Source organism: Danio rerio, chromosome 9, assembly GCF_049306965.1.
Source record: "Danio rerio strain Tuebingen ecotype United States chromosome 9, GRCz12tu, whole genome shotgun sequence".
Taxonomy (NCBI): Eukaryota; Metazoa; Chordata; class Actinopteri; order Cypriniformes; family Danionidae; genus Danio; species Danio rerio.
The window spans coordinates 44,754,606-44,781,750 of NC_133184.1; the positions used below are offsets into that span (position 1 = coordinate 44,754,606).

A 27,145-nucleotide genomic window follows, 5' to 3' on the forward strand; every position below is an offset into this window, starting at 1 on the left:
GCACTCATAAAAAAGTAACCAACCTTGCACTACCAGGGTAGAAAAACACTTCTCTTGCCCTGCTTCATTCATAGCCTGACACGTGTATTTTCCACTGTGGATGGACTCACACACAGGGATTGTCAAAGTAGCAACATTGTTCTCAAAAGTCCTCTGAATTGAAGGATCCTCCAAGATCCAGCTCTCATCTTTCTGCCATTGTATGGACAGGGGTGGAGATCCTCTTACAACACATTTAAACTCAACCATTTTTCCAAGAACTGTGACAACATTCTCAATTCTCTCCACAAATGATGGGGGCTCTGACAGGAAGTGCAAAATATGTTAAAGCTGATAGATCAATGACAGATCAATTCATTTATAAATAAAACTTTTGCTAAATAAACTCCATACTAAACCTTTTATGCTGAGTGTACTCTGACTCGAACAACTTCCAACTTCATTTGCAACAACGCACTGATATTCTCCAACATCTAAAGCATCACACTTCTGTACATCCAGAGTAATTATGGAGTCATTTTTCTGCAAAATCACATGCTTAAGGCTCGATTTGATGTCCTTTGAATCTTTTTGCCAGGTCACTTCAAAAGGAGCTGTGCCTTTTACCAGACATTCAAAATATGCATTTGAGCCATTCACAACCTCAAGAGGACTCAATGGCTTGACAAGAACTGGGGGCTCTGAAAAAAAAAATTGTTCCGGTCAAACCTTTTGGGAGAAATGACACTAAATCAATGAATCGCCTAAATATTTCAATACATACTAACCTTTGACTCTTAGATCCATACTACAACTCTCACTGCCTGCCTCATTGCGAGCTTCACAGTAGTACACACCACTGTCTTTGATATCACTGCTAATTATTTCAAGCCGTGCAAGAGAATCGACAAAGGTCATTTTATACTTGTCACTTGGGCTTATATCATTCCCATCTTTGAACCAGTACGTGTCTATCTCCGGAGTGCCTGTAATCTGGCATTCAAAAACTACCAGTTGGCTTGGTTTCACCACTGTTATTTTTTCAGGCTTGCGGGTAAACTTAGGAGGTTCTGGAAAAAAATAAATAAACAAGCACTTACAATGCAAAATAATAAAGGTTTATGGGGAAAAAAGTTAAATGTGATTATTGCTAAAAAAAAACCTTTCACGAAGAGAGTTGCTTGGCAAGAATCTGATCCAACGTCATTACTAACTTCACAGACATACTGTCCTGAGTCCGAAGGCTTAGCAAAAAAGAGCTCTATAGAGCTGGACGTGTCATTTTTCTGAACTGAACAGTCAATTCCTGATGAAACTTCTTTCTTATCTTTAAACCAATTAATGGTCAGCGGTGGTGTTCCAGACAAAAGCACGTTAAACTGAACTTTGGATCCAGGTATAACATCTTGTGATTCTGGCTTCTCAATGATTGATGGAGGTTCTGTTTATAAAAGAGATTAAAGATTAAACGAAGACACAATTCACGGTTGAATTCACAATTCAAGATGGTATTGTAAAATGTAAAATACAGTAACTTATAAGTTGTCAGAGGTAATAGCAAACCTTTGACTTTCAGTGTGCCCGAACACTGATCAGAGCCTGCTTGGTTTTTAGCAATACAAGTATAATTGCCACTGTCTGAACTATCGAGACGACTGATTTCCAGAGATGCCGCATTCTCAAAGAATATGCATTTGTGCTTTTCATCAGCCTCTATCTCCTTATTTTCCTTGAACCAAGTGACATTTATAGGAAGAGACCCAGATACCAGACACTCCAGCTGTGTGAATGATCCTTTTATACTCTCCGTTTCCTTCAATTTTCTTGTGAAGGAAGGCTTGATTATTTGATCTGTTACAGTGAAGGGAAAATAAAACAATTTTACTCTTTAAGTATTGATCTGAAATTCCTTGTAAACTCGATTAGAGATGTCTATGTTTTTGTCATACCTAACACAGTTACAACGGCCTCACAACTGCTCCTTCCAGCATCATTCGAAACCTCAAAGGTATATTCTCCAGCATCACTCTTCTCAGCCGAAAGAATTTTTAATATGGAGCTTGTATCAGAACTCTGTATTTTGTATTTTCTGCCTGATGTCAGCTCATTGCCATCTTTGAGCCATTTTGCTTTAAGAACTTTAGTACCAGAATACCTGCACTCTAGAGTGGCAGGATCACGTACTGTTACACTGACAGACTTGGCTTGCTCTGTGATGTTTGCAGGCTCTGTAAATATGGTAAAATATGTGTGAATATATTACAATTCTGCAGCATTAACACCAAAATACCTTGTGTATTCATAAAATAACTGAAGAATAATGTAGAGGAAAAAGGCATGACTATAAGTTAATCAGAAGTGTCATTAAAGGGTTAGTTCACCCAAAAATCTAAATTACCTCACTGTTTTCTCTCCCTCATGTGGCTTTATTTTTTTTTCTATTGAACACAAAAGAAGATATTTTGAAGAATGCTGGTAGCTGAAACCATAGTAGAGACCACTAACTTCCATAAGAAAATAATTATAATCCAGTGGGTACCAGCAACCAGCATTTTTCAAAATACCTTTATTGTGTACAACAGAACAAAACCAAGTATATGGTGAGTGAATGATAAAATAATTTTTGGACGAACTATCCCTTAAAGAAATCAAGTTGCATTATAAATATGCAATTCATCTTAAAAGCTACTACTACGCACCTTTTACTGTCAGTACTGCTGTACATTTCTGACTACCAGCTTCATTCTGAGCATGGCAGGTATACTTTCCACCATGTTTTAACTGCACACTAGAAATATATATCACTGCAGTCTGATTCTCAAAAGATATCTGAACATGCTCAGATTCTTTGATCTCATGGTCATCTTTCATCCAAGAGATGGTCATTGGCATTGACCCCTTCAATACACACTGCAAAGACACATCCTTGGCAAGAAGGACATTTGTATTATCCATCTTCTGCACAAATGATGGTGGCTCTAATTGAAGAATGTCACATATAAAGTGTTGTTAGCACAATGTTCACAGGCACTCCTAAAAAAAATCATTCAAAAATTACCGCTTGGTACTAACCTTTCATGGTAACAAGAAAGTCACAGGAGGTCTGCCCTACTTCATTCCCTACAGTGCATTGATATTTTCCAGCATCTCCTGGTTCAAATTTCAGAATCTGAAGAGCTGCAACATCTTTTGTCAGGCTTATGATGTGCCTTCTATCATTTCGGATCTGCTTTGAGTCTTTGAAACAGGAAATCTCAAAAGGAGCTGAGCCTGACACAGTTCCTTCTAGCACAACATCTGTGCCTTTAACAATTTCTTTGGATTCAAAAGGTTTCACAAATTCGGGAGGTTCTAAGATGAAAAAGTACCAATTAGCTAAACCCGAGCAACTTCAACAAAGAAGAAATACAGTAGGATCCCTGAAAAGTAAGATGGTTAACAAACCTTTGACTGTAACCAAGCAACTGCATCTATCACTGCCAGCATCACTTGATGCTTGGCATATATAATCTCCACTGTCTTCAATGCAGCAACTGGAAATCCTTAGTGTAGCAACTGAGTCGGTGAAGGCCATTTGGTATTTATCATCTGAGCCAATTTCAGTCTCATTCTTATACCATCTAATACTGATCTCTGGGCTGCCAGCCACTTTACATTCCAAAGTTGCAAGACTTCCATTCAATACAAGTTTAGTCAAATCAAGTTTCATCACAAATTTTGGAGGTTCTAAAGAAGAGAATGATACATAAAGATGAAAAAAGTATTTAAGAAAATACCAATTGTGTAAAAAATAAATATAAAGAGTAAGAAAAAGCACCTTTCACAAACAAGGCAGCTGTGCATGAGACCTTTCCAGCATCATTAGAAACTTGGCAAGTGTATTTTGCAGACTGAGATGGCTTCAGAGCGTGCAGCTCCAGTGAACTTGAGTTGGTTTCTTTTTTGATGAAACAAGTTCCTCCAGTTAACATTTCTTTGTCTTCTCTGAACCACTTAATCATGAAAGGTGCTGTTCCAGTGAATGCAGCTGTTAGAACAACTGTAGTTCCAGGTATAACATCTTGGCTTTGAGGTTTCAAAGAGAAGACTGGGGGTTCTAAAATTCATTTAAAGAAGTGGGGAACAGAAATCATTTAAAGTTTCAGTCAAATTTTAAGTAGACAGCAAAAAAGTATATATATATATATATATATATATATATATATATATATATATATATATATATATATATATATATATATATATATACACTAACATAGAATATAGTATTCTAACCTTTAACAGAAATAGTTCCACTTGTTTCACTGTGTCCTGCAGCATTAGTTGCATGGCATGTGAAAACCCCAGCATCTGATGTCTCTAAATTTGTTATTTTGAGTAAGGCAGTGCTTTCCTGCATTTCAGTTTGATATTTTGTTCCAGTTGTAATGTCCTTTCCCTCTTTGAACCAAGATATTGTTATGGGCTGGGATCCTGACACTTTGCACTCCATTTGAATACTAGCTCCAACATTACCGTCTACCTTTTTAAGCATTTTTGTGAAAGTTGGAGGTATTATTTTATCTGCTCAAAACAGTAAAACACTCTTGTTAGAAAAATGCACAGACACACACAAAAAAGTCAAGGCAATTCAAAAAATAGCACTAACCAAGAACATTGATTGAGCAAGAACACTGCTCTTTTCCAACTCGATTGGATACTTCAACTTTGTATTCACTGCTATCTCCTCTCTCTGCCGAGAGGATTTTCAAGACGGCCACATTCTCTTTGAAAGTGATTTTGTACTTTCGACCCCCTGCCATCTCTTTGCCATCTTTAAACCATTTAACTTTGAGATCTGGACTTCCTGAAACCTTGCACTCAAGAGTTGCAGAGTCACCTGCAGTCACACTGATGCATGGGGGTTTCTCAACAAATCTAGCTGGTTCTTTAAAAAAATGAAAATCATTAATATGCCAATCAGATAACAGTGAAGAATAATAATGATAAAGTATTTCATAATAAAACAGTATTAAAATTCTAACCTTGAACTGTTACAGTGGCCTCACATTTTTGTTTTCCAGCCTCATTTTCAGCTTGACAAGTATATTTCCCACCATGGTTAATGGCCACATTGGAAATAGCTAAAACAGCAATGATGTTTTCAAAGGTTGTGGTGATATTAGGATCATCATCTCTGACTATCTCTGTATCTTTAAACCACTGAACTGTGATAGGAGCAGAACCCTTAATAGTCCCTTGCAGTTTTACAGCACTGCCTAAAACCGCAGTAGTGTTCTCAACTTTCTTTACAAAGGATGGTGGGTCTGCATGAAAAAAAATGCATATTCATTTTCACATTAAATAAAATAGTGACAGCAACAGCTAAATGATTTGTTTAGTAATCACTGACTGTACTAACCTTTCAGTTTGGCCACCGCTTTTGTAGTTATTTTACCAACATCATTGGAAATGCAGCACTGGTAATCTCCAACATCTGCACTTTCAAATGTTTTGATTTCCAAATAGGCTGCTGTCTCCTTTGAGACAATATTGTACTTTGTGTCAGATGATACTGGGTTTTTATCTTTAAACCAGGTTATTTCAAAAGGAGCAGTGCCTGTCATTTCACATTCAAGATGGGCTGTGCACCCTTTGACTACTTCCACCAACCGCAGCTCCTTTTTAAAGGCAGGTGGTTCTAAGAACAATAAAAGCAACAAGATTGAAGCTGATCTCTCCATTTAAATACAATGATCAACAAGAAAGATTGGAAGAGTCTTGTGTGTTACCTTTTACTGTCACTTGAGAGCTGCAGCTTTCACAGCCAGCCTCATTCATCACTTCACAAGTGTAATTTCCACTGTCAGACTCAGACAAGTCAATAATTTCAAGAGTGGCTTGATTGGTTTTGAAGGTGATCTTGTGTTTTTCTGAAGAGTTTAGTGGCTTGTCATTTAAAAACCAGGTCACGTGGAGTTCTGGTGATCCCTTGACAGTGCATGACAGACGCGATGACATTCCTTGCTTCCATAAGATCTTAGGCTCTAGTCTTTTAACAAAGACTGGAGGTTCTAATGATTAAAATGTAACGGAAAAGATAATTTGATATGTTTGCAAGAAAAATACAAGTTAAGAAATAAACAACTTCTAAAAGCTATAATGCTTTATATGACAATCAAGAGCAGCATCAGCTGATGCTTAAGATTTGTCATCTCTGTCTCAGCAAAATAAATACAAATCTGCTCACACAGACAAAAAATTAATACCCTGTCAAACAGATTTGTTTCAAATACTGCATTTACCAAGGGTATTAATTTCAGAGTCTTACCTTGTACTGTCACACTAGAAGAGCAACTGCTGCTTCCTGCTTCATTGGCAGCAGTGCAGGTATATGTGCCTGTATCTTTGAGTTTGGACTTCTGAATATCAAGACAGGCTATTTTCTCCTCAAATGCTAGTTTACAATCCATTGTAGTATGGAGTTTCTTGCCATCTCTCATCCAAATGATGGAAACACCAGTGTCCTCATCTACCTGACACTCAAGACGTAGTGGGTTTCCCACAGCAACAGTGGTAGACTCAAAGCTCTTCACAAAGCTGGGTTTATCTACAACCCTCAGTTCAGTGCAGCATGTTGCTGTACCAACACTATTGGAAGCTTTGCAAAGGTATGTGCCTTGATCACTGTGCTGTAGATTCAAAATTTCAAGAAAATACCGGTTCTTGTCAGAAGACTCTTTGTAGTGGTCATCAAGTGAAATGGCAATATTGTCTTTATGCCAGACAACATTCATTGGCTCAGAACCAGAAATAACACATTGAAATTTTGCCTGCTTGCCAACAAATAAAGTCATCGAATCAGGCTTTGATACAAATTCTGGTGGGAAAAGCTCTACAAAAAGAACATACCAGTAAGAAGATATCAATAACTTAGTCAAAAGAGTATCACACAAAAATCAGATCAACCCCAGATTTGAATATTTCAAGAAGTCCAACAGCCAATAAGAAATGTATATTTTTCTTACCTGTCACAGTTAGTTTAGCAGAGCAGCTATCACTTCCATGGCGGTTAGAAGCTTTGCAGGTATATTCTCCACTGTCAGCGACTGCTGGGCTAAAGATCTCCAGCGATGATGTGTGGTGTCGGCTTATAATTCTGCATTTTTCACTGTGCCTGAGCTCAGTACCCGATTTGAACCACTTGAAGGTCACACCAGGAGCCTCCTCAATCTCACATTCGAACTTTGCAGAACTGCCAACATTCACCTCCAGATTCTGAATTCTCTGCCTAAAAACGGGTGGCACTGAATAGTGCACACAGATAAAAAAAATAAGTTAGTACATTATTTTTAACATGTTTACTGACAAGCAATGAGCATGAGTATGAAAAGCAGAAACCACTGATTGGCACTTTCAAACACCTGAAATGTCTTACAAAAATATTTAGCATGAAGTTTAGCAGGTTAAATTTATCCATTGTAACCATTAATTTTTATAGCCATTGTGTTTTCAGAAAGTGCCAATTTTTGTGGTTGAAAGAGTGGGTAAAGAAAAATATTTCAGGAGTGACGTTGAAGAGTGATGGTGATCTCGCTATGAGAGAGAAAAACACTGAATGAAGTGAAATAATGACTTGACATCCCAGCATGCATATAGAGACAAGATCAAGAATGAGGTTCTTGGTGACTGATGATACCAAACAATAACTGATTTCATAAACAATTCTCAGTGATGAACAAAATGAAAAGTGAAACTCTGCAAGAGTGAATAAGATGACAAATGTTGAAATGAAACTGAATAATCCAGCAGGTTAAGAGTTGGTGTAAAGAATGTGAAGACATGCTAACATTTCAGAAATGTGAAAATGGTGACAAAATTCACAAAGAGAAAAACATGAAGATATATTCAAATGATAGACAGTGATGAGAAAAGTTACTTTATAATACAATCTTTAGTCATAATTTTTTAAAATTTTTAAATAATTAAATGATTTACTTTTAGATAATGTGCACGTACATCATGTTTTTCTTAAAGATTAAGACTTCATAAAGATTAAGGCTTAAGACTGTGTTGCAGTATATTTATTTTAAAAGTAACTTTACCCAACACTGCTGATATTTGTGGAGATCTTGAGAATGCGTGTCTAATGAAGCATTTCTATTTTAGCTATGAACAGAGTTAGTCATGTGGGATGGGATGACAAAATATTCCCATAATTCCAACCTCTTGGGATCACAGTGAGGTGGGACGATGTAGAGGTCTTGCCAGCTTCACCTACAGCCTCACAGGTATATTCTCCTTCATGATCCTTCATTACCTTGGTGATTACTAGTGTGTAAGTGTCATGTTCTTTAGAACACTTGAACTCTTTGCCAGATTTAATACATTTTCCATTAAAGAGCCAATTTACTTTCTTTACGTATCGGATAATCAATGAAAACTTAGCTTCTGAATGCTCCTCTGTTTTAATATCCTCCAAAGAGTTTTCAAAAACTGGGTATCCCTCTTTATCTTCTTTCTCTAATTCCATTAATGCTTCAGTTATGTATTCCTCCTTTTCCTCTTTCTGAAAGGCAATTTCAGTGGACCGTTCAATTGGAAGAGGTCCTAAAACAAGCTCACTTGTCATACTTGTAGCACTTTTTACTGTCACAGATCTGGTTTCCTGTTGCTCAACTTGAATGGACTGTTGAATCTCAATTTTTGATTCACTTGCTATATGAATTGACTCTTGCACAAAAGCTTGCTCTTTAGCAGTCACAGATTGAAAAGATGTTTTGGCTTCAGTTTTCACAGTTGCTGACTGAGACGTTGGAGATGTGAAAGGCTCCACATTTTCTGAGAGCCTAACCATTTCCACCACAGGTGAAAGCATTTCTTTTGTAGAAGCCTTTGTGACCTGTAGTCTTTGGGGTCTATCAATTTGTAATGTGCCTGGCTGCTCTGAGGTCAGAACGTTCTGCTCTCGATAGACAATAGAGTAAAAAGCAGCTTGAAGTTCACTTCTGAGATCAGCAGTCTGAGGATACTCGCCTTCAAATGCAATTGTAATTTCAAGTGGAGCACTTGCACTTGTAATAAGATAAGTGAACATGAGATATTTGGGTTCTTTCCTTACTTTTACCTCATGAATTTCTACAACTCCCAAACTCTCCACAAAATCGGCCAGGATCAATGGCTGGTCAAGAGCGACTGCAGTTGCAAGTGTACTTTTTAACTGGTGCTTAATGTCTAGTGAATGTGATTTAGGGGGAGAAACGACAAAAGTGAGCTCCTTGGGTAAACTCTGGCTCTCTCTTGACTCTGACACTAAAAGCGTACCCATTTTCTGCTCACTGACAACTGCTGTGGTTGTTTCAGACTTTGTAATATCCTGAGAAAGCTCACCTTTAATAACACGTTTTTCCTCCATTAACACTGACTGCCTAACAGACTGACCTTCCTGAATTTGAAGTGCAAAGTCTTGTTCGGTGGCCTCAAGGGCAATGCTACTCTCTGTTGAGATAGCCTTTTCTTCTACATAAATTAATTCAGATGGTATTTTTGGTTCAACTTTGATATTAGATACAAATTTCTCAATTGACTCTATGGTCTCTGAGTGTCCCTCTTCTATATCCTGACTCTCAGACACAGATGGCACATGTACAATATTCCAGTGGTCTTCTTTCTGAACTAGGGCACGCTGCTGTTTAACATCGCTTACAAAAGGACTTTCCTTCGGCAAGGGCACTGGTGTTGAAATGACTTGAAGAATACTTTCAGGTTTGGGCTCTTTTCTGATTTCAGACTGCACACCTGTAACAGACACAGCGAGATCTTTGCAATAATCTGCAGTATGCTCTATTTTCTCCTCAGTGCTAGCAGCATGATGCCGAGCTTTTTCTTGCTTCTGTACTGCAGTCTGTTCATCTGGCTTTTCCATTGAGATTATCCCTTCTTTCGTCAACAAATTTTCTGAATGAACTGCCTGAAGATGCAAAGGGGCAGGCGCTGCCTTACCAGGCTGAATAGAAAGCTCTGTTACTTGTCCTGAAAACTCTGAGGACTCCTCACATGTCACTGTCTGCTGTAAATCCACTGACACTGTATGCTTAAGTAGAGGACTTTTTTGAGCATCTGCTTTCTCTGGGCTTGGGTTCTCACTGCTAAACCTTCCTTCAGCTGGAAGAATACCTTGATCTGTGATAACTTGCAAATGTTGAACTTGTTCTTCTTCTCTTAGGGGTTGCACTGAAATTGCACTGTCTAAACCTGGAATCAAACTTGACTGATCAGCTTGGAGCTGATGCTTTTCCTCAGCAACAAGAGCTGATTTAAAGACACTGTCTTTCACTTGAGATGCAGTCTCAACACCTGGTTTCTGCACTGATAAGCTCTCTTCCTTAGATAAGGTCTGAGTTGTCTCATTAACTGAAAGTACAACCGGTTTGTGTTGTTCTTTTTTCACCGATGTCTGAAAAGTTGGTTCTTCTGTTGATAGTTCTTTAGAGTGACCCTCTGTAAACTGTTGTTTCTCTGATGAAACTGCACTGTAAAGAATTTTAACTCCCTCTTTAACTTGATAACCCTTTTCTTGCTGAGTATGGGGTATAACCTCTGAATGTTCTTTAACAATTGGGAGCTTTGTCTCAACTTGGTGACTTGATATTGGATACTTGGGCTCAGGAGATGCCTTAATCTTTTCTGTTTCTAAAGTGGATAATGGCTCTGCTTTGACAATCGTTAATGGAGTTACACTCTCAGTTAAGGCAGACATTACTTGCGATGGGTGCTCTTTGGCAATTTGTATCTCTGTAACCTCAGGACTTTTGATTCGTTCAAAGTGCTGTTCTGTGAAGCCTTGGCTTTCTTGAACTGCGGAGGTCATAGTGGCCATTTGGAGCTGTCTCAAAGGAGTTGCTACCACTGGTTCTGGGCGAACTTGAGCTGATATTACTCTCTCCTGCACTTCATGAGACTGCAGCAAAGCAGCTTGATGAGTCACCTGCTCTTTGTGCACGGTTGCAATGGAAACATCCAAGTCGTGCAGTGTATCAACCTGCTCACTCTCAACCATTTGCCTGTCTTCAGTACCAATGGTGTAAATTACCTGATGGTCTCCCTGCAAACTAGCGCCTGCCTGTCCAGGCAGGCTAACACTATACAAACGAGATTCGGTGGCTTCCTCTTTCATCGACACCTTGTAACTTTTTTGTTCTTGAACTAATTGTTGTTTATGAAACACAGAGACTTGTTTGTGGAATACAATCAACTCAGCACTGCAGCTTGCCTCCCCAAAAGGATTGACAGCCTTGCATGTGTAGAGTCCACTGTCTCTCTGTTGAATATTACTCATAATAAGGAAGCCAGAGCCATCTGGATTGCACACAACAGAACAGGTCTGGCTTGACTTAATTTGAGAATTGCCCTTAAACCACTGAACATCAGGAAATGGTGTACCAGTAACTTTATACAGAAATTTTACCTCGCTACCTTCCACACACTGAACAGGTTGGATTTGTGTAGTAAAGCATGGAGGTTGTCCTGGTATTTTGAACATTTTTTCCACCCACTTTTCTGCTGCTGATAACTGACTCAGTTCTACCTTTAATATTGTCTTGCAGGTAGTCTGGCCAAATCTATTACTTGCAGTACAAGAATACTCTCCTTCATAATCTTTCTTGACTTTTGTTATTATTAAAGAGTATTCATCTCTCTCCTCTACAAACGTATAAATTGATGATGAAGTGATAGCCTTTCCATTGTGAAACCACTGAACCTTTGGCTTTGGAAAACCAGATACTGTGACAGTAAACCTAACCGACTCTCCAATAGTAACTTCAGCAGGTGTAAGCTTTGACTCAAATACTGGTTTCTCTCTTTTTCTTTCCAAAGAACTAGAAAAACGTTTTTGCTCTGGCTTAAGTTCAAGTGTTTTTGATTTTTCAGGCAAATGCAGTGATGTGCTGTAGGTTTCTTCCTCTTCTTCGGTCTTCACAGTCAAACTAGAAAATTCTGTATAAAAATAATGGGATTAAAGATTTCTCCAAAATGTCTCATAAACTACAAGAAAGATAAACATGATAATCAGTCAGTACTAATCAAGAAGCGGACATAACAATGCCCCTTAGATTAAGAAATAATGTCAGAACAAGAGTAAACAGTTTGATTTAGAATTTTATTTATTTTTTCATATACACAAAATTACAACAAAACAGTAAAACACAGTTACATTCAAGATCAATTTAAAGCACACTCATTCAGTTAATGCTTAGTTCATTTTTTTTCTATACCTAAAGGTTTGACTAACTGACCTACAATTTTATCCCAAAATAAACAAGAAAATTGAGAATACATCAAACAAAGACAATCATCACATTGTCCTTTAATCTAAAATATTTAATTTTCACTTTTATTTACAACCTATTAAATCTTTAACCCACTTTCCACTAATTTAGAAAAACAAGATCAAACTATACAACACAAATGTTAATTAACACGCCGCTGCTTTACTAATCCTTTAAATATGAACTTGGGCAAGAAAAATCTATACTTTTCAAACAAAATCTAATCTTAGTATTTAAATATTTTTATAATCTTTTTTTACTGCTGATGAAAACTACTGATCCCTATTTTACTGAAACAAAAACAAAAACTGATATTGTGGTGGTGTACAAGGATTTTTTTGTTTGTTTTTTTAGAACTGACACATTTTGTAATGAAATTTGTTACATTTACTTCTAGCAACAGTTCAATGTTTTCAAGCACAGTTTTTAATAATTTAAACTATTAAATAATAATGCAAGCCCAGGGTAGATTTCAAGCCAACATTTTCAAGTTTCTTAAATTCCATAAATATGTTTTAATATCATGACTTCTCTCTTTGTTCTGTAATGTCACATACACTTAAATTAATATTTTGATTCAACAACACAGACTGAATAAATTTCTATACACAATTTCACAATAATTTACAACTGTAATACATAGAAAAATAATGTACTATATCGATTCAAAGTAAACAAAAGAACAAACCTGTCTGTCATTGTTTCATAAACTGCATGTTTAAGCTGCTGTCAAATTAAAAAACCTTTAGCAGTGAAGTTGTTTCAGTGCAACCAGCTTTGTTTTGTATAATACATTTGAATTCACCAGCATCACTTTGAGTTACATTTGTTATAAGCAGATTAAAATGTCCTGATGCTTTTTCTTGGATAATATATCTTGAATTGTTTACTGGAGCACCATCTTTGTACCACTCTGCAGTAGGATTTGGTTTACCGCTCACTAAACACTGAAGCATCACAGGAGTACCTACAGCTGCAGTGACATTTTGTAGAGGGATTATACATTTTGGGGGGATTTCAGTCACCTGAAAATGAAAGCTACATGTGTTTGTTGATTTGCCTTTGAATTCGATTTTGTCATCTTTCGAGGGTTCTGCAAAAACGTCAAAATTAATACTAACATATTTTTCTCCCTGTTCACTTGTCTCATTATCGGTAACAGCAACCAGTCTGACAGCTTTCTGAGACTCATCTGATTCCTGCTGAAACTCAAATTCAAGTTCTATCTCTGATGTCTGTTCTCCATCGAACGATGAATTCCCAACAACCAAGTCAAATTTCTGAGGCTGAACCTTTGCACTGCCCAGAGAAACTGCAGTTAGTTCTCTTCCTCTTGTCTTACCAGAGAATGACTGTGGATTCATAACCATAAGTGAGGCCCTGCAAAGCGTTTCACCAACAACATTAATGGCTCTGCAGGTATATATGCCACTGTCATGTGTGTTGGCTTTAAGAATCTTCAGGAAATGATTATCACCATCTGAACTACATATATATTTTTTCTTATCCAAAGGAATCTTCATATTACCTTTATACCATGATACTATTGGTGAGGGAATACCCATTAAAGAACATTCAAACATTACACTTGTGCTTTCAGGAGTTTCAATGTCATAAATAGGATTTATGAAACGTGGTGGCATTTCTGTTAATTCAAAAGCTATTTTTAAATCATCACTTTCTTGAGTAATAAAATCCACAGCTCCTTCCTCAAACATGCTTGGCAGAACATCAAGAGAAATGATCATACTTTTATTATCCGCTGTATACTCTGGAATGGTGACAATTTTTACTTGTTTCTCAAACTCTTTCACCTCATTTTCATCTAACTCAACCTCCAACAAGATCTCTTGAGGAGATGGAGATCTTGATGGATCCTCATCTTCCTCTACATCAAACTCGATTACATGCTGATGGGTAACAGCTGGAGGGGGCAGCATTTGCCTTGCTTCCTGAGATATAACAACAACCAAAGCAACGCTTTTTGCCTCACCAACATAATTAAAAGCCTCACAGATATATTCCCCTTGATCAACTTTTGTGACATTCCTGATTTCCAGTGCAATGTTATCACCATCCCTTTCAATTCTAGTCCTTCCACCTGCCTCAAGCTCAGTTTTGTTTCTAAACCATTTTACTTCGGGAGTGGGAAGTCCAAATACTTCAGCACAGAACTGTAAGGTATCACCTTCAAAAACTCTTCTTTTGGTAAGTGGCTTAAGGAATGCTGGAGGTATTCCCTGAACCTTTTCCTGAAGTGTCCCCAAACCTAGTGAACCACGTCCCTCTGGAAGAATCATACCTTCATCAATAGTAAACACAGGGGGGGTTGTTTCAATACCCTCATCATCTGGAGAACTGAGAAACTTAGCTGGTGAATAAAAACTATCACTAGAGCTAGCTGCATGTCTCTTATGTTCCACAGGAGAAAATGGATACTCAGGAGGTGTCATGACACCACCTGGAGTCTCAGAGGGTGTATGAAAGGATGATGGGGACTTCTGAATTTGGGAAATTTCTGTGGACGAAGCCGGTGTATAGAAACGTTCTATTTCCACCATCTCCTCACTGAATGTGCTACCTACTTCAATAGACATTTCTGATTCTGGTGACAAAGGTCTACCCCAATCCGTTGGTAGGTTATAATAGTCATAAACAGCACTAAATGTTACTTCTTCTTCTACAAGTTTTGCCCCAATCCTAGCAGACTTTTTCTGTTGTGTTTGCTGCCTCTGCGGTGGATGTTCTGACAAAGCGTAATCTGAAATTCGGTCAACTTCAATTCTTGGTTTTATACTAACTGGTTTTGCTTTATCTGAAGCCTCCATCTTATCATGCTTTATAGCAACTGGACTGTCGTGATCTTGTGCTATGTCCTCAGCTTCTATTCTATGATCACTAACAACTCCCATTTTCACTGGCTTGTTTGTTTCAACCAACTGTACCTTGGTTTCTACCATGGCAGCTTTTTGATCAGAAATGTCACTTTGCCTAGCCCATATCTCATCCTCTGTATCTCTTTGCTCAGCAGCGCTACCCAAAACTGTTTTTGGACTAACAGAACTGTCTTTCGGGTTAATTTTTACTGGTAATATAGCCTGAGGCCTCACTAATGTAGGCGACTGCTGAACCTCTTTAACATTCGCCAAGGACACAAAATGTTGTGAGTCAAATAATTTAGATTCTATAGAAGGCACTCTCAACTCTGACTTTTCTTCTGAAGTGTATTCTGTGCTCTCCAGAGCAGCCTCTGTAAAATCTGGTTGAGGGAAGGTTTTAGCAGTAGTCAAAGTGGGATCTTTCCCATCCTCTTGAGACAAAATTGAAATTGTTTGTTCTTTTTCATATTGTTCAGGCTCAAAAGCAAACTCTGGAATATCTTCAACAGGGAAAGAGGACCCATCATTTGATTTTGCTGTTGGCTCAACGGGCTCATGTACAAATGTTTCTGGTGCTTCAAATGCTTGTTTTAATCTTGATACTTTAACCTCTGCTGCCGATGATTGCAAGCCGCACCCTGTTATCACAGGCATGTCTAAATCTGGTCTCTTAATGCGTTTAGGTTTAGAAGCATCTGTGTGTGGAATATGGGGTTCATGGATTTTGCTAATATCTTGAAATTCAGCAGGTGTCACTGAATGATCATATTCAACATCCTCACTTGCAACTACAATATCTGATGCCATGAAAGAACTTGATAAAGGCTTTGTTGTAACACTGGACTTTTCTAAAGACAATCCAAGAGATTTTGATTGGCTTTCCACATCTGACATTGCAATGGATGAAAATCCAGAGTCTAAAGTTGCAGAATCAAAAGACACATCTGAAACACTTTCAATGTGCCCAAGTTTGTTAGAAGCAACACACCTATATATTCCAGCATCATGACATGTGAAACTGTAAATGTAAAGTCTGTAACTTTTGTCTTGTACCTCAAATCTATATTTCCTGGAATTAAGATCAAGGCAAACATCATCATGGAACCAGGTGGCTTCAGGTGTTGGATGGCCTGTTATGATGCACTCAAGAATAGCAGTCTGACCCTCTGATGAACTAATGTTCTGTAGCTCTCTAACAATCTGAGGAGGCTCACAACCATTTTCAAAAGAAAATGTAAACTTGTGCTTTACAGTTTGAGGATCAGCATCATCAATGGGAGATTCTGAGGTTTGTTCAACAGGTCTATATGTGCATTTAGCATCATCAAGAATATCTAGCACTGGAGTGGGAGCAGTTATTCTGATCTCAACTGGTGATGTGTGAATAAATGAGCCTGAAGTTTGTGGCATGTGTATGACTGCCTGAGGTACCTGCAATGTGTATTTGCTATCAATCACAGGTGTCATTAGGGACTTAATTTCTTCCTCTATTAATTCTTCTTCAGTGAATACAGGCACACTTGTTACTTTAACTTCTTGGGGAGATCCAATCTCTGTCACTGAAGGTACATCTTCAGTTACTTTAAAGCTGCAACATGTACTAGCTTTTCCATGTTTATTTGCAATATTACAAGTCAACACACCTTGGTGGTCAATGGTGGGATAATAAATGGTCAATGTTGATGAATTTGCTTTGGTACGAACGTCAAAATCAGGGTCTCTCATTATCAAATGTCCATCTTTAAGCCATGAAACAGATGGCTGTGGATCTCCCTGAAATTGACAGTTTAGTTCAGTCATCTCTCCTCTCTTTACCACAACTTCGGGCATTAATGTCACCACAAAGGCAGGTGCTCCTGGTTTTACTACACTTGAAGATATTTTCCCTGCTTTTGGAACAACACTGGGGATTTGTTGCTTTGGGAGGGTTTTCTGTTGCTCTGTTACACCATGTTCCTGTCTAGACATTGCCACATCTTTTACATCACCGTGAAGCTGTGGATTTACATCCTCGTGGGACAAATATTGCTTTCTAAGACCTCCAGAAACCTCTGTATTGATTTTATCATCCATAGACCCTTCAGGATTTGAATATGAATGAATGTTTTCTGTTGATAAAACTGTAGATTTTGTCTCAGGTGTTGTCTCTGGTGTTACAACAGAAGCTTGCAACTGCTCTGCAATGGCCCAGTTTGATTCCAATTCACTTTCTTCTTGCTCAATTGGAATGTCTTGTTGCCAATTTTTAATGCGCTTTGCAAGAGCCTCCTCCTCACTAACAAAATAATCACTTTCAGTCCGTAACTTCTCACTGTCAGCTTCAGAAATAATTTGCTTGTGCATTTTGGACCTATCGGCTAAATCGGACTGAGGTGAAACATCACTAAAGAACCTCTCCTTTGCCGTTCTCTGTATTGATTCCCTTTGCATACCCAACTCAACATCTTTATATGCTGTACTTTCTAAAGGATTCTCAGTAACACCACCCCATTCAGGATCGAGTTCAATGGCCTGTCCTTGCTCAGTCAAAACATCTTGTTGCCATTTCATTATACGTTGGGCCAATGCCTCTTTTTCACTGACATGGTCACTCTCACTTTTTAGTTCATTTATTCTTTCTCGTGATAAATGTAATTCACTCTCACTTGACCGTTCACGTGAACGTCTTTCTTTATATGGAGATCTTGAAGTCTTTGTGAATGTGGGTTCCTTTTGAGCTTTGAAAGCCACTCCTTCATCTTTCTGAACTTTTCCAAAAGATTCATGAGAATAAGAGGCTTTTTGAGCAAAAGATTCAGCCTGATCAACCTGAACATCTTGTTGACATTTTTGAACATGTTGAGATAATAACTGATCATCACTCTCCAAGCGATCACTCTTCAAGTTTTTCTCAAGTATATTCTCCACAGATCTCTTTTCCAGTTCATGTACAGCAGCCTTTTTATGGTGGTCATGTTGTAGACCATTATCAGCAAGTGATTGTTCCTCCTGTAACTGCACAGCCCTTGTTTTTGAAGACAACACAAATTGTTCCTTTGCTTTGGTCTGTGCTTCTTCATCCCACTGGACATCCTGTTGCCATTGCTGAATGCGTTTGGCTAAAAACTGATCTTCACTTTCTAAGCACTCACTCTCCAGGTTTTTCTCAAGGATATTTTCCACAGATATAGCTCTCTGCTCTAATTTATGCACAGGGACTGTTTTACCTTCATCACCAAAAAATATTTCTTTCATTGGCTTCACTGCCTTGGTTCTTAAAGACTCTTTTTCTTGCGACTCCTCGTGTGACACACTTTTCTCTTTTGCATTGCTTGCTTGTTTTGAAGCTTCTCCTGCTTCCAACCATTGCAACACAAATGGTTCTTTGGCCTTGGTCTGTGCCTCTTCATCCCACTGATTAAGACTAGCTTCATCTTTGCACACTAAAACGTCATATTCTATTTCCTTTTCTGAATCCCCTTTAGATGTGATACTTTGGTCTATTCTTGCATCAGAAATATCAACCTGAATGTCTTTCCTTAAAGTTTCTGCAGCGGGAAGTTCACCCTTCATCATTCGTAGTGTTCTAGATCTTGATTGAGGTTCAAAGGAGTGCCTGACTTTTCGTTCTGTTGACTGGGAGCCAATTCCAGTAATTCTCTCCAGTCGGCTCTGATAATCTGCTGAATCTCTACCACTTTCAGTTTGCTCACCAGGGCGAATAACGTGTTGAATTTCAGGCAATGTAGAAGGCTTGACTCGCAGTCTCTCAACATAATCAGTGTAACAAGGCTCACTTGTAACTGATTCTACTTCAAACTCAGATGAAGACATTGTAGATATAGAAAGTCTCTTTTTCTTTTTGACAGCCTTTTGCAAGAGGCTGAGTTTTGCTTTAACTTCTCCATGTAGGCTTTCTGTGTCACTAAATCTGTCGCTGTACCTATCACTACAGCGGTCACTGAATTTATCACTAAACCTATCACTATATCGGTCACGTCCTGTGAATCTGTCGCAATATATGTCACTGTACCGATCACTGAACCTCTCATATCTCTCATACATAGGAGTAGGTGAGCGTGCACGTTCAGATGCGGTCTCAAACTTCATATCTTTTTCTGGTGTTCTTGATGGAGATGAGGTTCTAAAATACATTGTGCGGTATAGAGTGCTTTTTGATCTATGACGCCCCTTGGTTTGCCCTTTACCTGTTTTATCAAAAGGAGAGCCGACACATCTTAGATCAACTCTAAATTTCCTCTCTTTTGTAGAATCAGCTAATGAATCTGAGCTTGAGTGGGCTTTGCTTGAAGATCTAGAATGGCTAAAATAAGTAACATCTTGCTCTTCCCTCAGTGAAACAAGAAGTGATGCTGTGGTCTCAGCAGATCCTTCAGTGTTAATGGCCATGACTTTGTAACTACCTGAATCTTTTTCCTTAATTCCTTCAATTGTTAAACTGGTTGCGTGCATATGCATTTTACTAACTGTATATATTTTACGATAGTGCTCCTTTTGTATCTGCCTGTTATTATGAAACCACAATATTGTTGGAGGTGGCATTGCAATAAGCCTGCACTTAAAGGCTGCAGTGTCACCTTCCACAACAGACTGAAATTTTAACTTTTTGGTGAAGGAGGGTTTGATGTTTTCAGATGGGGCTACAAGACCTTGATCTAAACTTTCTTCTGGATCTGAAAATGCACCACACTGCGGTCCTCCACTTTCTGTGCCTTCAGCTCCTTCATTATAAAACAACTCTGGAAAAAAGGGAGACAAATTTCAACAAAATGCCCAGTTTGCTAAAGAGACTTAATTATATTTCAAATAGAATATTAATAGATATATTAAAAGCATGCATCAAGTCACAAAGCCATAAAAAAACAAATTCACTCACCATATTTGTTCGAATAAACGCAACCCTTGAGTCTTTATTATAGATTCTGACACGAAAATCGCTTGATGTTTTGTTCCTTCTTCTGTGGACAGTTCTTCAAAGCATAAATTTCTTTTCAAAGCATTAATATGTATCCCAATAATACTGATCTGGTTCGCAAAAGAGTCTCTTGGATGTTTAACTTTGTAGATGTATATCCTAAAATATTCCTTACCTGACTTGCAGAATGATGAATAAACGCCCTTTCTAATCCTTAGAATGACGAAAATCTTTCATACATATAGAGAAAAGTCACTCTCTATTGATAAAAACAAGAATGTGGTCATTAAAACAGCTCTAGAATTTTTTTGAGAAGGCGTTTATTCGAACTAATACAGTTTACATATATAACCATGTTATTTTAAAAAGCAAACAACATTAATCACATACCGCTATCTGCAAGCCAGTCTAAGAAATATTTGCAGGAAGGTGTTCCAGATGCAAGAAACATAAGAAACAATTAAAAGATGTGGCTAATTCCATATCTTTTAAAATGTAATTTCCTGTTGTCTGGAACTTTTAAAGGACAAACATCCTGCACCTTTTATTTCTAGAAACAACCAAGTACCACCAAATCCTTCATGCTTTTCAAGGGGAATAGATAGATGCAAAACTTTGCAAAAGTGCTTCACAGCAAGCATTTCTCCCAATCAAATTGCTTGCTATACAAAACATTTTATTTCAATCATACACATGTCCAACAGTACAATGTAAAAGTTGTTCCCATTAAAGAGGATTTGTTTCATGCAATACAATATGCTTAGAAATGTTAAAGTCAAGAGTTTTATCATTATTAAAAAATAAATAAATACTGTAAAATCATCCTACCTTTGACCTCTTCCTCAATTTTTGCTTCAATCTCCTCTCGTACTCTTGTAACTATAAAAAAAAAATTCATATGAATAAACTGAAGTTTCACAAATATCATGAAAATACAAAAAAAGAATACTTTAGCAACAATCCAGCAAGGACAAAATTCTAGGGAAACCAATCTAAAATTCTTAAAACGAGGCGAAACATGAGAGTTGCATTTGAAAATGAAAGCATGCACCTGACACCTAGACATCACTTTGTGATACAACTGCGGCAAAACTTAAAAGGTTTCTTTTGAAGTGAAGTTAGTAAAGGTGATCAGGATATTCATCAGATTTTGATTGTGAAGCTTAAAAAGAATATGACGTGAATTATTTGTGATCTGTTAATCGAAAAACCATAAACTACTTTGATCTTAATTACCTTCTTCAGTTACAGCAAGATTGGCTGAGCAAGCTGCCTCTCCTCTGATATTGACTGCTTTGCAAGTGTACTGCCCAGCATGCTCAGAGAAAGTATCAACTATGATTAGCGTAGCAGTGTTTGTCATCTCGTCAAAATGATAGACAACGTTTTTTGTAGGCTTTATAGGCTGCTGGTTATGGAACCAACTAATCTCTGGTTTGGGTATGCCAGACACACAAGCATGGAATCTAGCCACTTCTCCATGAGCCACTACAGAACTCATAATAGGTTGAAAAAAACTGGGTTTCTGGCCAATGGCATCCTTCTGAATGGTCTTAATGCTTGTGAGAGGACTAGATGTTGCTTGCGGTGGAAACTTGGAAGAATAATCCATAACTTCTGTTTCTCCTGAAAAGGAAGTATTGATTTTTCCTCAACTAATTAGTAAACATATACTTTATTGAACATTAAACTTTGTTTTCTTGTATGAAACTTTGTTTGCACAATAGTTCTAAAGTAACAGTAGGGCTGTCAATCACAGCTTTTTAAATGTGATTAAATTACACCTATTACCAGTTAATGTAAATACTAATTTATAGTGCATTCGAAAAGTGTTCGAAGCACTTTACTTTTTCGATATTTTTATGTTACAGCCTAATTTCAAAATGGATTAAATTAATTTATTTCCTCAAAATTCTAGAAACAATACCCCATAATGACAAAGTGAAAAAATATATTTTTTAAATTGTTGTAAAATTATAAAAAATTAAAAGAAAAAAAGAAGAAAAAAAAAGAAAAATCACATGTACCCAAGTATTCACAACCTTTGCCGTGAAGCTCTAAATTAGGCTCAGGTACATTCTGTTACCACTGATCATTCTTGAGATATTTCAGCAGCTTAATTGTAGTTCACCTGTGGTAAATTCAGTTGATTGGACACAATTTAAAAAGGCATATACCTGTCTATATAAGGTCAAAACCAAGCATGAAGACAAAGGAATTGTCTGTAGACCTCAGAGACAGGATCATCTCGAAGCACAAGGCTGGGGAAGGTTAAAGAAAAATTTCTGCTGCTATGAAAGTTCCAATGAGCACAGTGGCCTCCATCATCCATAAGTGGAAACTGAACCACCAAAACTCTTCCTAGAGCTGGCCAACCATCTAGGCTGAGTGATCGGAGGAGAAAGGACTTAATCAAGGAGGTGATCAATAACACCATGATCACTGATCGATCACTGAGCTCTAGTGTTCTTCTGTGGAGAGAAGAGAACCTTACAGAAGGACAACCATCTGTGCAGCAAACCACCAATCAGGCCTGTGTGGTAGAGTGGCCAGACGGAAGCCACTCTCTGCCTGGAATTTGCCAAAAGAAACAAAACTTTCTCTGGTCTGATGAGACTAAAATTAAACTCTTTGGAGTGAATGCCAGGTGTTACATTTGGAGAAAATCATGCACCGCTCATCACCAGGCTAATACCATCGCTACAGTGAAGCATGGTGTTGGCAGCATCATGCTGTGGGGAGGTTTTTCAGCAGCAGGAACTGGAAGACTAGTCAGGATAGTGGGAAGGATTAATGCAGCAGTGTACAGAGACATCCTAAATGAAACCCTGCTTCAGAGTGCTCTTGACCTCAGACTGGGGCGACGGTTCATCTTCTAGCAGGACAATGACTCAAAGCACACAGTCAAAATATCACTGGAGTGGGTTCACAACTACTTAGTGAATGCCCAGCCAGAGCCCAGACCTAAATCCTATTGAACATCTCTGAAGAGATCTGAAAATGGCTGTACACTGTCGCTTCTCATCCAACCTGTTAGAGCTTAAAAGGTACTTTTGGCTTCATATTCTAAAACACTTGAGGCTGTAGTTGCTACTAAAGCTATTGAGCAAAAGCTGTAAATACATATGTATATGTAATTCATCAGATTTTTTATTTTTAAATAAATTTGCAAAACTTTCACAAAAAAAATTGCATTGTCACTATGGGGGATTGTGTGTAGAATTTTGAGAAAATAAATAAATTTAATCCATTTTGGAACAAGGCTGTAACTTAAAAAATGTGGAAAAAGAGAAGCTCTATGAATACTTTCCTGATGCACAATATTTGCATTTCATGGTAACATTTTACAATACGGGACACATAGTTAATGTTAGTCAACGATGAACAACACCGAATTAATTAACTACAGTTAATGATTTACTAACACAATAATGCACTTAAGTTAACATGACCTAACAATGAACAACTCTACAACAACTCTATTTGCAATAATTAATGTACAGCAACTCTATTTGATGACTCTAATTAATGTTATAAATAAATACTGTAATAAATGTATTGTTCATTGTTTACTCATGTATTTTGTAAAGTGTTATCCATTTAACTGATCTTATTGACACAAGCAAACTGCAACACAATGCACAGGAAATGTGGATTGGAAATCAGTAATTATACCAGACATGTAAAATGCATGTGTAAAAATCCATTTTCTGCATTAATGTTTCTATGAGTGATGAAATGGAAATTATCATATGCATACTAATGACTCAGTAACTGACATTATGTTCATGCAGATTATTCTGAATGTCTTTTATAAAACATTATGATAGCTTTGACATCCCTAATTAACTGAGTTACCGCCAAATACCAAGACAAACAAATAACAATAATTTAATTGATATTAATAAATAAAAATGATCACTAAAACCTAGAAAAATTTAAAGAAAAAAAGAAAAAGACAAAAAATTAAACTCACCGTCAACTTTCAGTAGAGCAGAACATGAGACCATTCCAGCCGAGTTACGGGCCACACATGTGTACTCGCCCTCATCCTCAGGATAAACTCTGGTGATCTCCAGCTGACAGTTTTCATCAAACTGAGACACTCTAAATATGTCTGACTGCTTGATTTCCTTGTCTTTGCAATACCATGTTATTGTCAGATCTATATAGGAGTTAATCAGAAAAATAATAATATCAGTAAATAAAAATTCTGTAATATGGACCAGCATACATGAGCTCTGCAAGCGACTATTAGATCAAATTAATGTAGCTGAAATACAAAAAATAAAAATAATAAATTTACAGTTTATTATTGCAATACTAGACCATTTCTTTTGTCTCACCTGAAAACAAAATAATTTGATCAAACATCTTTGTATTGATATGAACGCATTAACTGAGAACATCAGTTGTGATCAAACCTTAATAAAAGTAAGGATAGAGATGGCACTACCATCTTTTGTAACAGCTACATTCATCCATTTAGCAATCCAAAGTGACTTACAAATGAAGAAAATCATGATGAAAGCACACATAATAACGCTGTTTTAAAAATATATATATATATATATGAATTTGTTTCCATAGCCAGTTTCCAATAGTTTTTACTAAACATTTTCTGTGGATCTATGTGAAACTGCTTTATTTTAACTGTATATAGGACTACAGAAATAAAGGTCACCTATATACAGTTTACAAGAGCAATTGATCTGGAGCCTCTGAAGAACTAACTTATAAAACAGTTGTTGACATGGAAAATAGGCAGAAAGGTTTTGGTTATTAGTTTTTGACTTTACCTTCTCCTGAGACTCTGCACTGGAATCTAGCAGATTGTCCTTCATTGGCAGAAGTATTTTGTATTGGTGTTAAGACCACGGGAGGTGACAGTGGTGCTCCAGTGTCAGGGGAAACAACTTCTGGAACTGAGGATTAAAAGACGAGTATAATTAAAACATTTACAAATAATTATTAATGTGATTTTTTTTTTTTTTTTGATTTTCTTTACCTTCAACATTTAGTGAAGCTGAGCTTGTGGCAACTCCATAGTCATTCTTAGCTTCACAGTTATACTGAGCTGCATCTTCTGGGAAGACTTCGATGAGCAGCAATGTATGCTCATTTCCCTCCCTCAGGAACTTGCACTTGAATCCAGAGGACAGGGCCTGGGAGTTCTTATACCAAGACACTTGAGGCTGAGGAATTCCAGTCACCTCCACAGAGAAGCGTGCAGGTTTGCCAGCTTCAACAGACAGGGGCTGCATGTGCCTGATGATCTGAGGAGGCTCAGGGACTAAACAATGCAATAATGTTGTATGAGAATAAGTTGTAAACAACAAATGTATATCCCATACAAGACGACACCATGAAAGCATCTACAAAACATGTTAGGGCTTTAAAATATCTAATAGAATATATTTATTTTAATGAATGTCTTTTATAAAGTTGTTAATTTCATTTAATGTAAGTGCAAATAAATAACATACCGTAGAAAAGTTAGTATTAACATATTAACAGTTTGCACTAAACCTTCCAAGATCAAACTTACTGTTCACATGCAGGGTCACAATACTCCGGTTCTTTCCAGCAATGAATGTGTATTCTCCTGCATCACTTCTGTACGTTTCTGTGATTGTCAAGCGATGGATTTTTCTAATAATGGCATAGTTAAAGCGCTGATCAACAGAAAACTGGATCTCCACTCCATTTCTTAGCCAACGACCTTCAATGTCATCCTCATTGACTTCGAATTCAAATGTACTTCTCTGTTTCTCAAGAACCTGCATTAAAATTGTGATTTAAAATGGAAATTAATTAATCCCTAATGACTAATACTACTGTTGGGCATTATTTTAAATATCTAATACAGCTTTATACTTACAGTAATTTCTTTCTCTGCAGGCTCACTGATGCGCACATCCTTGCCCTCAACTGTGAGGTTGGCCTTTGATACACTGGATCCAGCAACCACAGAGTATTCACCAGCATCAGACATGCGCACAGTTTGGATCATGAGACGATGCACGTGTCTCTCTGTGGAGACCTTGTACCTAAAACGTGAAGATTATGTATCCATCAGGATGCTACTTTTAATATACTAAAGTCAAAGAGCAAAATTTTGATTAATATGGAAAACCGTTATATACCTCTCAGATAATTCAAGCTCCTGACCATCTTTCATCCATGTTACTTGGACATTAGGCTCAGAGAGTTCGCATTCAAAAACAGCCTTTTTCTTCTCAGTGACTTTAATGTCCTTGATGTGCTTGGTGAACTCAATGACTCGAGCTTAAATTGATCATAATAAAACAACTTGATCAGAATCAACCAAATTACCCATAAAAAAATAAGAATAATAATTTCATAAAAAAGCTAGTGTTACCTTCAACAAACAATTTTGCTGCTGTTTCAGCAGATCCAGCCACAAATTTGTAGTCTCCAACATCCCCAAAGTGAACATTCCGAATGGTGAGGGAGTGAGAGAGCTGTTTAGTGCGAGTTTGACATCTATCACTGGATCTTATTTCTACTCCATTCTTCAGCCATTTGTAAGTGATGCCTTCATAGTTGACGGTCACCTCAAATGTGATGGTGTCCTTTTCTTGTGCATTCAGGTCTTTGAGCATAGATGTAATCAGCACAGCTGGAAGAGAAGGAAGAAACATGTGCTGAATTCATATTTTTAAATCATGTTTACCTTTTTTTACCATTGTTGTTATTATTTAAGTTTTAATAAAAGCATATCCAGGTAAACAATTTTGCATTAAAAAATCAAATAAAAATGAACTTACGGCTGACTGTCAAGGTGGCTGAGACTTTGTCATTTCCACACACAAAGGTGTATTCTGCAGAATCATCTCTGCTGGTATTCATGATCTTCAGCTGATGAAGTTTGCCCTGCACCACAATTCTGAACTTCTCACTCATCTCGATCTCAACTCCATTTTTCAGCCAGGTGGACGGAACATTGAAGTGTGAAACTTCACACTCAAATGTGGCCACATGGGTCTCTGGAACCTCAAGGTTCTTTAGGGGTTTTGTGACTCTCAAAGCTGAAACAGTCA

At 37.4% G+C, this 27,145-nt stretch overlaps 1 protein-coding gene across 30 annotated transcripts in view; it reads right to left on the reverse strand.

The window, feature by feature from the left end:
* Nucleotides 1–27,145, reverse strand: part of ttn.2 (titin, tandem duplicate 2) — a 179,212-nt gene that overhangs the window by 126,135 nt on the left and 25,932 nt on the right. For all 30 annotated transcript variants that reach the window (XM_073913090.1, XM_073913081.1, XM_073913089.1 and 27 more), the window contains exons 33-60: nucleotides 26,873–27,133; nucleotides 26,464–26,724; nucleotides 26,228–26,369; nucleotides 25,963–26,131; nucleotides 25,630–25,861; nucleotides 25,090–25,374; nucleotides 24,881–25,006; nucleotides 24,058–24,246; nucleotides 21,318–21,707; nucleotides 20,910–20,960; nucleotides 8,185–11,955; nucleotides 6,987–7,265; nucleotides 6,290–6,853; nucleotides 5,751–6,032; nucleotides 5,381–5,659; nucleotides 5,004–5,285; nucleotides 4,628–4,906; nucleotides 4,255–4,542; nucleotides 3,797–4,075; nucleotides 3,424–3,705; nucleotides 3,052–3,330; nucleotides 2,679–2,957; nucleotides 1,929–2,207; nucleotides 1,543–1,830; nucleotides 1,142–1,420; nucleotides 768–1,049; nucleotides 399–680; nucleotides 24–302 (exon numbers count right to left, since the gene is read on the reverse strand). In XM_073913090.1, the coding sequence (XP_073769191.1) occupies nucleotides 24–302; nucleotides 399–680; nucleotides 768–1,049; nucleotides 1,142–1,420; nucleotides 1,543–1,830; nucleotides 1,929–2,207; nucleotides 2,679–2,957; nucleotides 3,052–3,330; nucleotides 3,424–3,705; nucleotides 3,797–4,075; nucleotides 4,255–4,542; nucleotides 4,628–4,906; nucleotides 5,004–5,285; nucleotides 5,381–5,659; nucleotides 5,751–6,032; nucleotides 6,290–6,853; nucleotides 6,987–7,265; nucleotides 8,185–11,955; nucleotides 20,910–20,960; nucleotides 21,318–21,707; nucleotides 24,058–24,246; nucleotides 24,881–25,006; nucleotides 25,090–25,374; nucleotides 25,630–25,861; nucleotides 25,963–26,131; nucleotides 26,228–26,369; nucleotides 26,464–26,724; nucleotides 26,873–27,133 (10,938 nt within the window). The remainder of the gene's footprint in view (nucleotides 1–23; nucleotides 303–398; nucleotides 681–767; nucleotides 1,050–1,141; nucleotides 1,421–1,542; nucleotides 1,831–1,928; nucleotides 2,208–2,678; nucleotides 2,958–3,051; nucleotides 3,331–3,423; nucleotides 3,706–3,796; nucleotides 4,076–4,254; nucleotides 4,543–4,627; nucleotides 4,907–5,003; nucleotides 5,286–5,380; nucleotides 5,660–5,750; nucleotides 6,033–6,289; nucleotides 6,854–6,986; nucleotides 7,266–8,184; nucleotides 11,956–20,909; nucleotides 20,961–21,317; nucleotides 21,708–24,057; nucleotides 24,247–24,880; nucleotides 25,007–25,089; nucleotides 25,375–25,629; nucleotides 25,862–25,962; nucleotides 26,132–26,227; nucleotides 26,370–26,463; nucleotides 26,725–26,872; nucleotides 27,134–27,145) is intronic.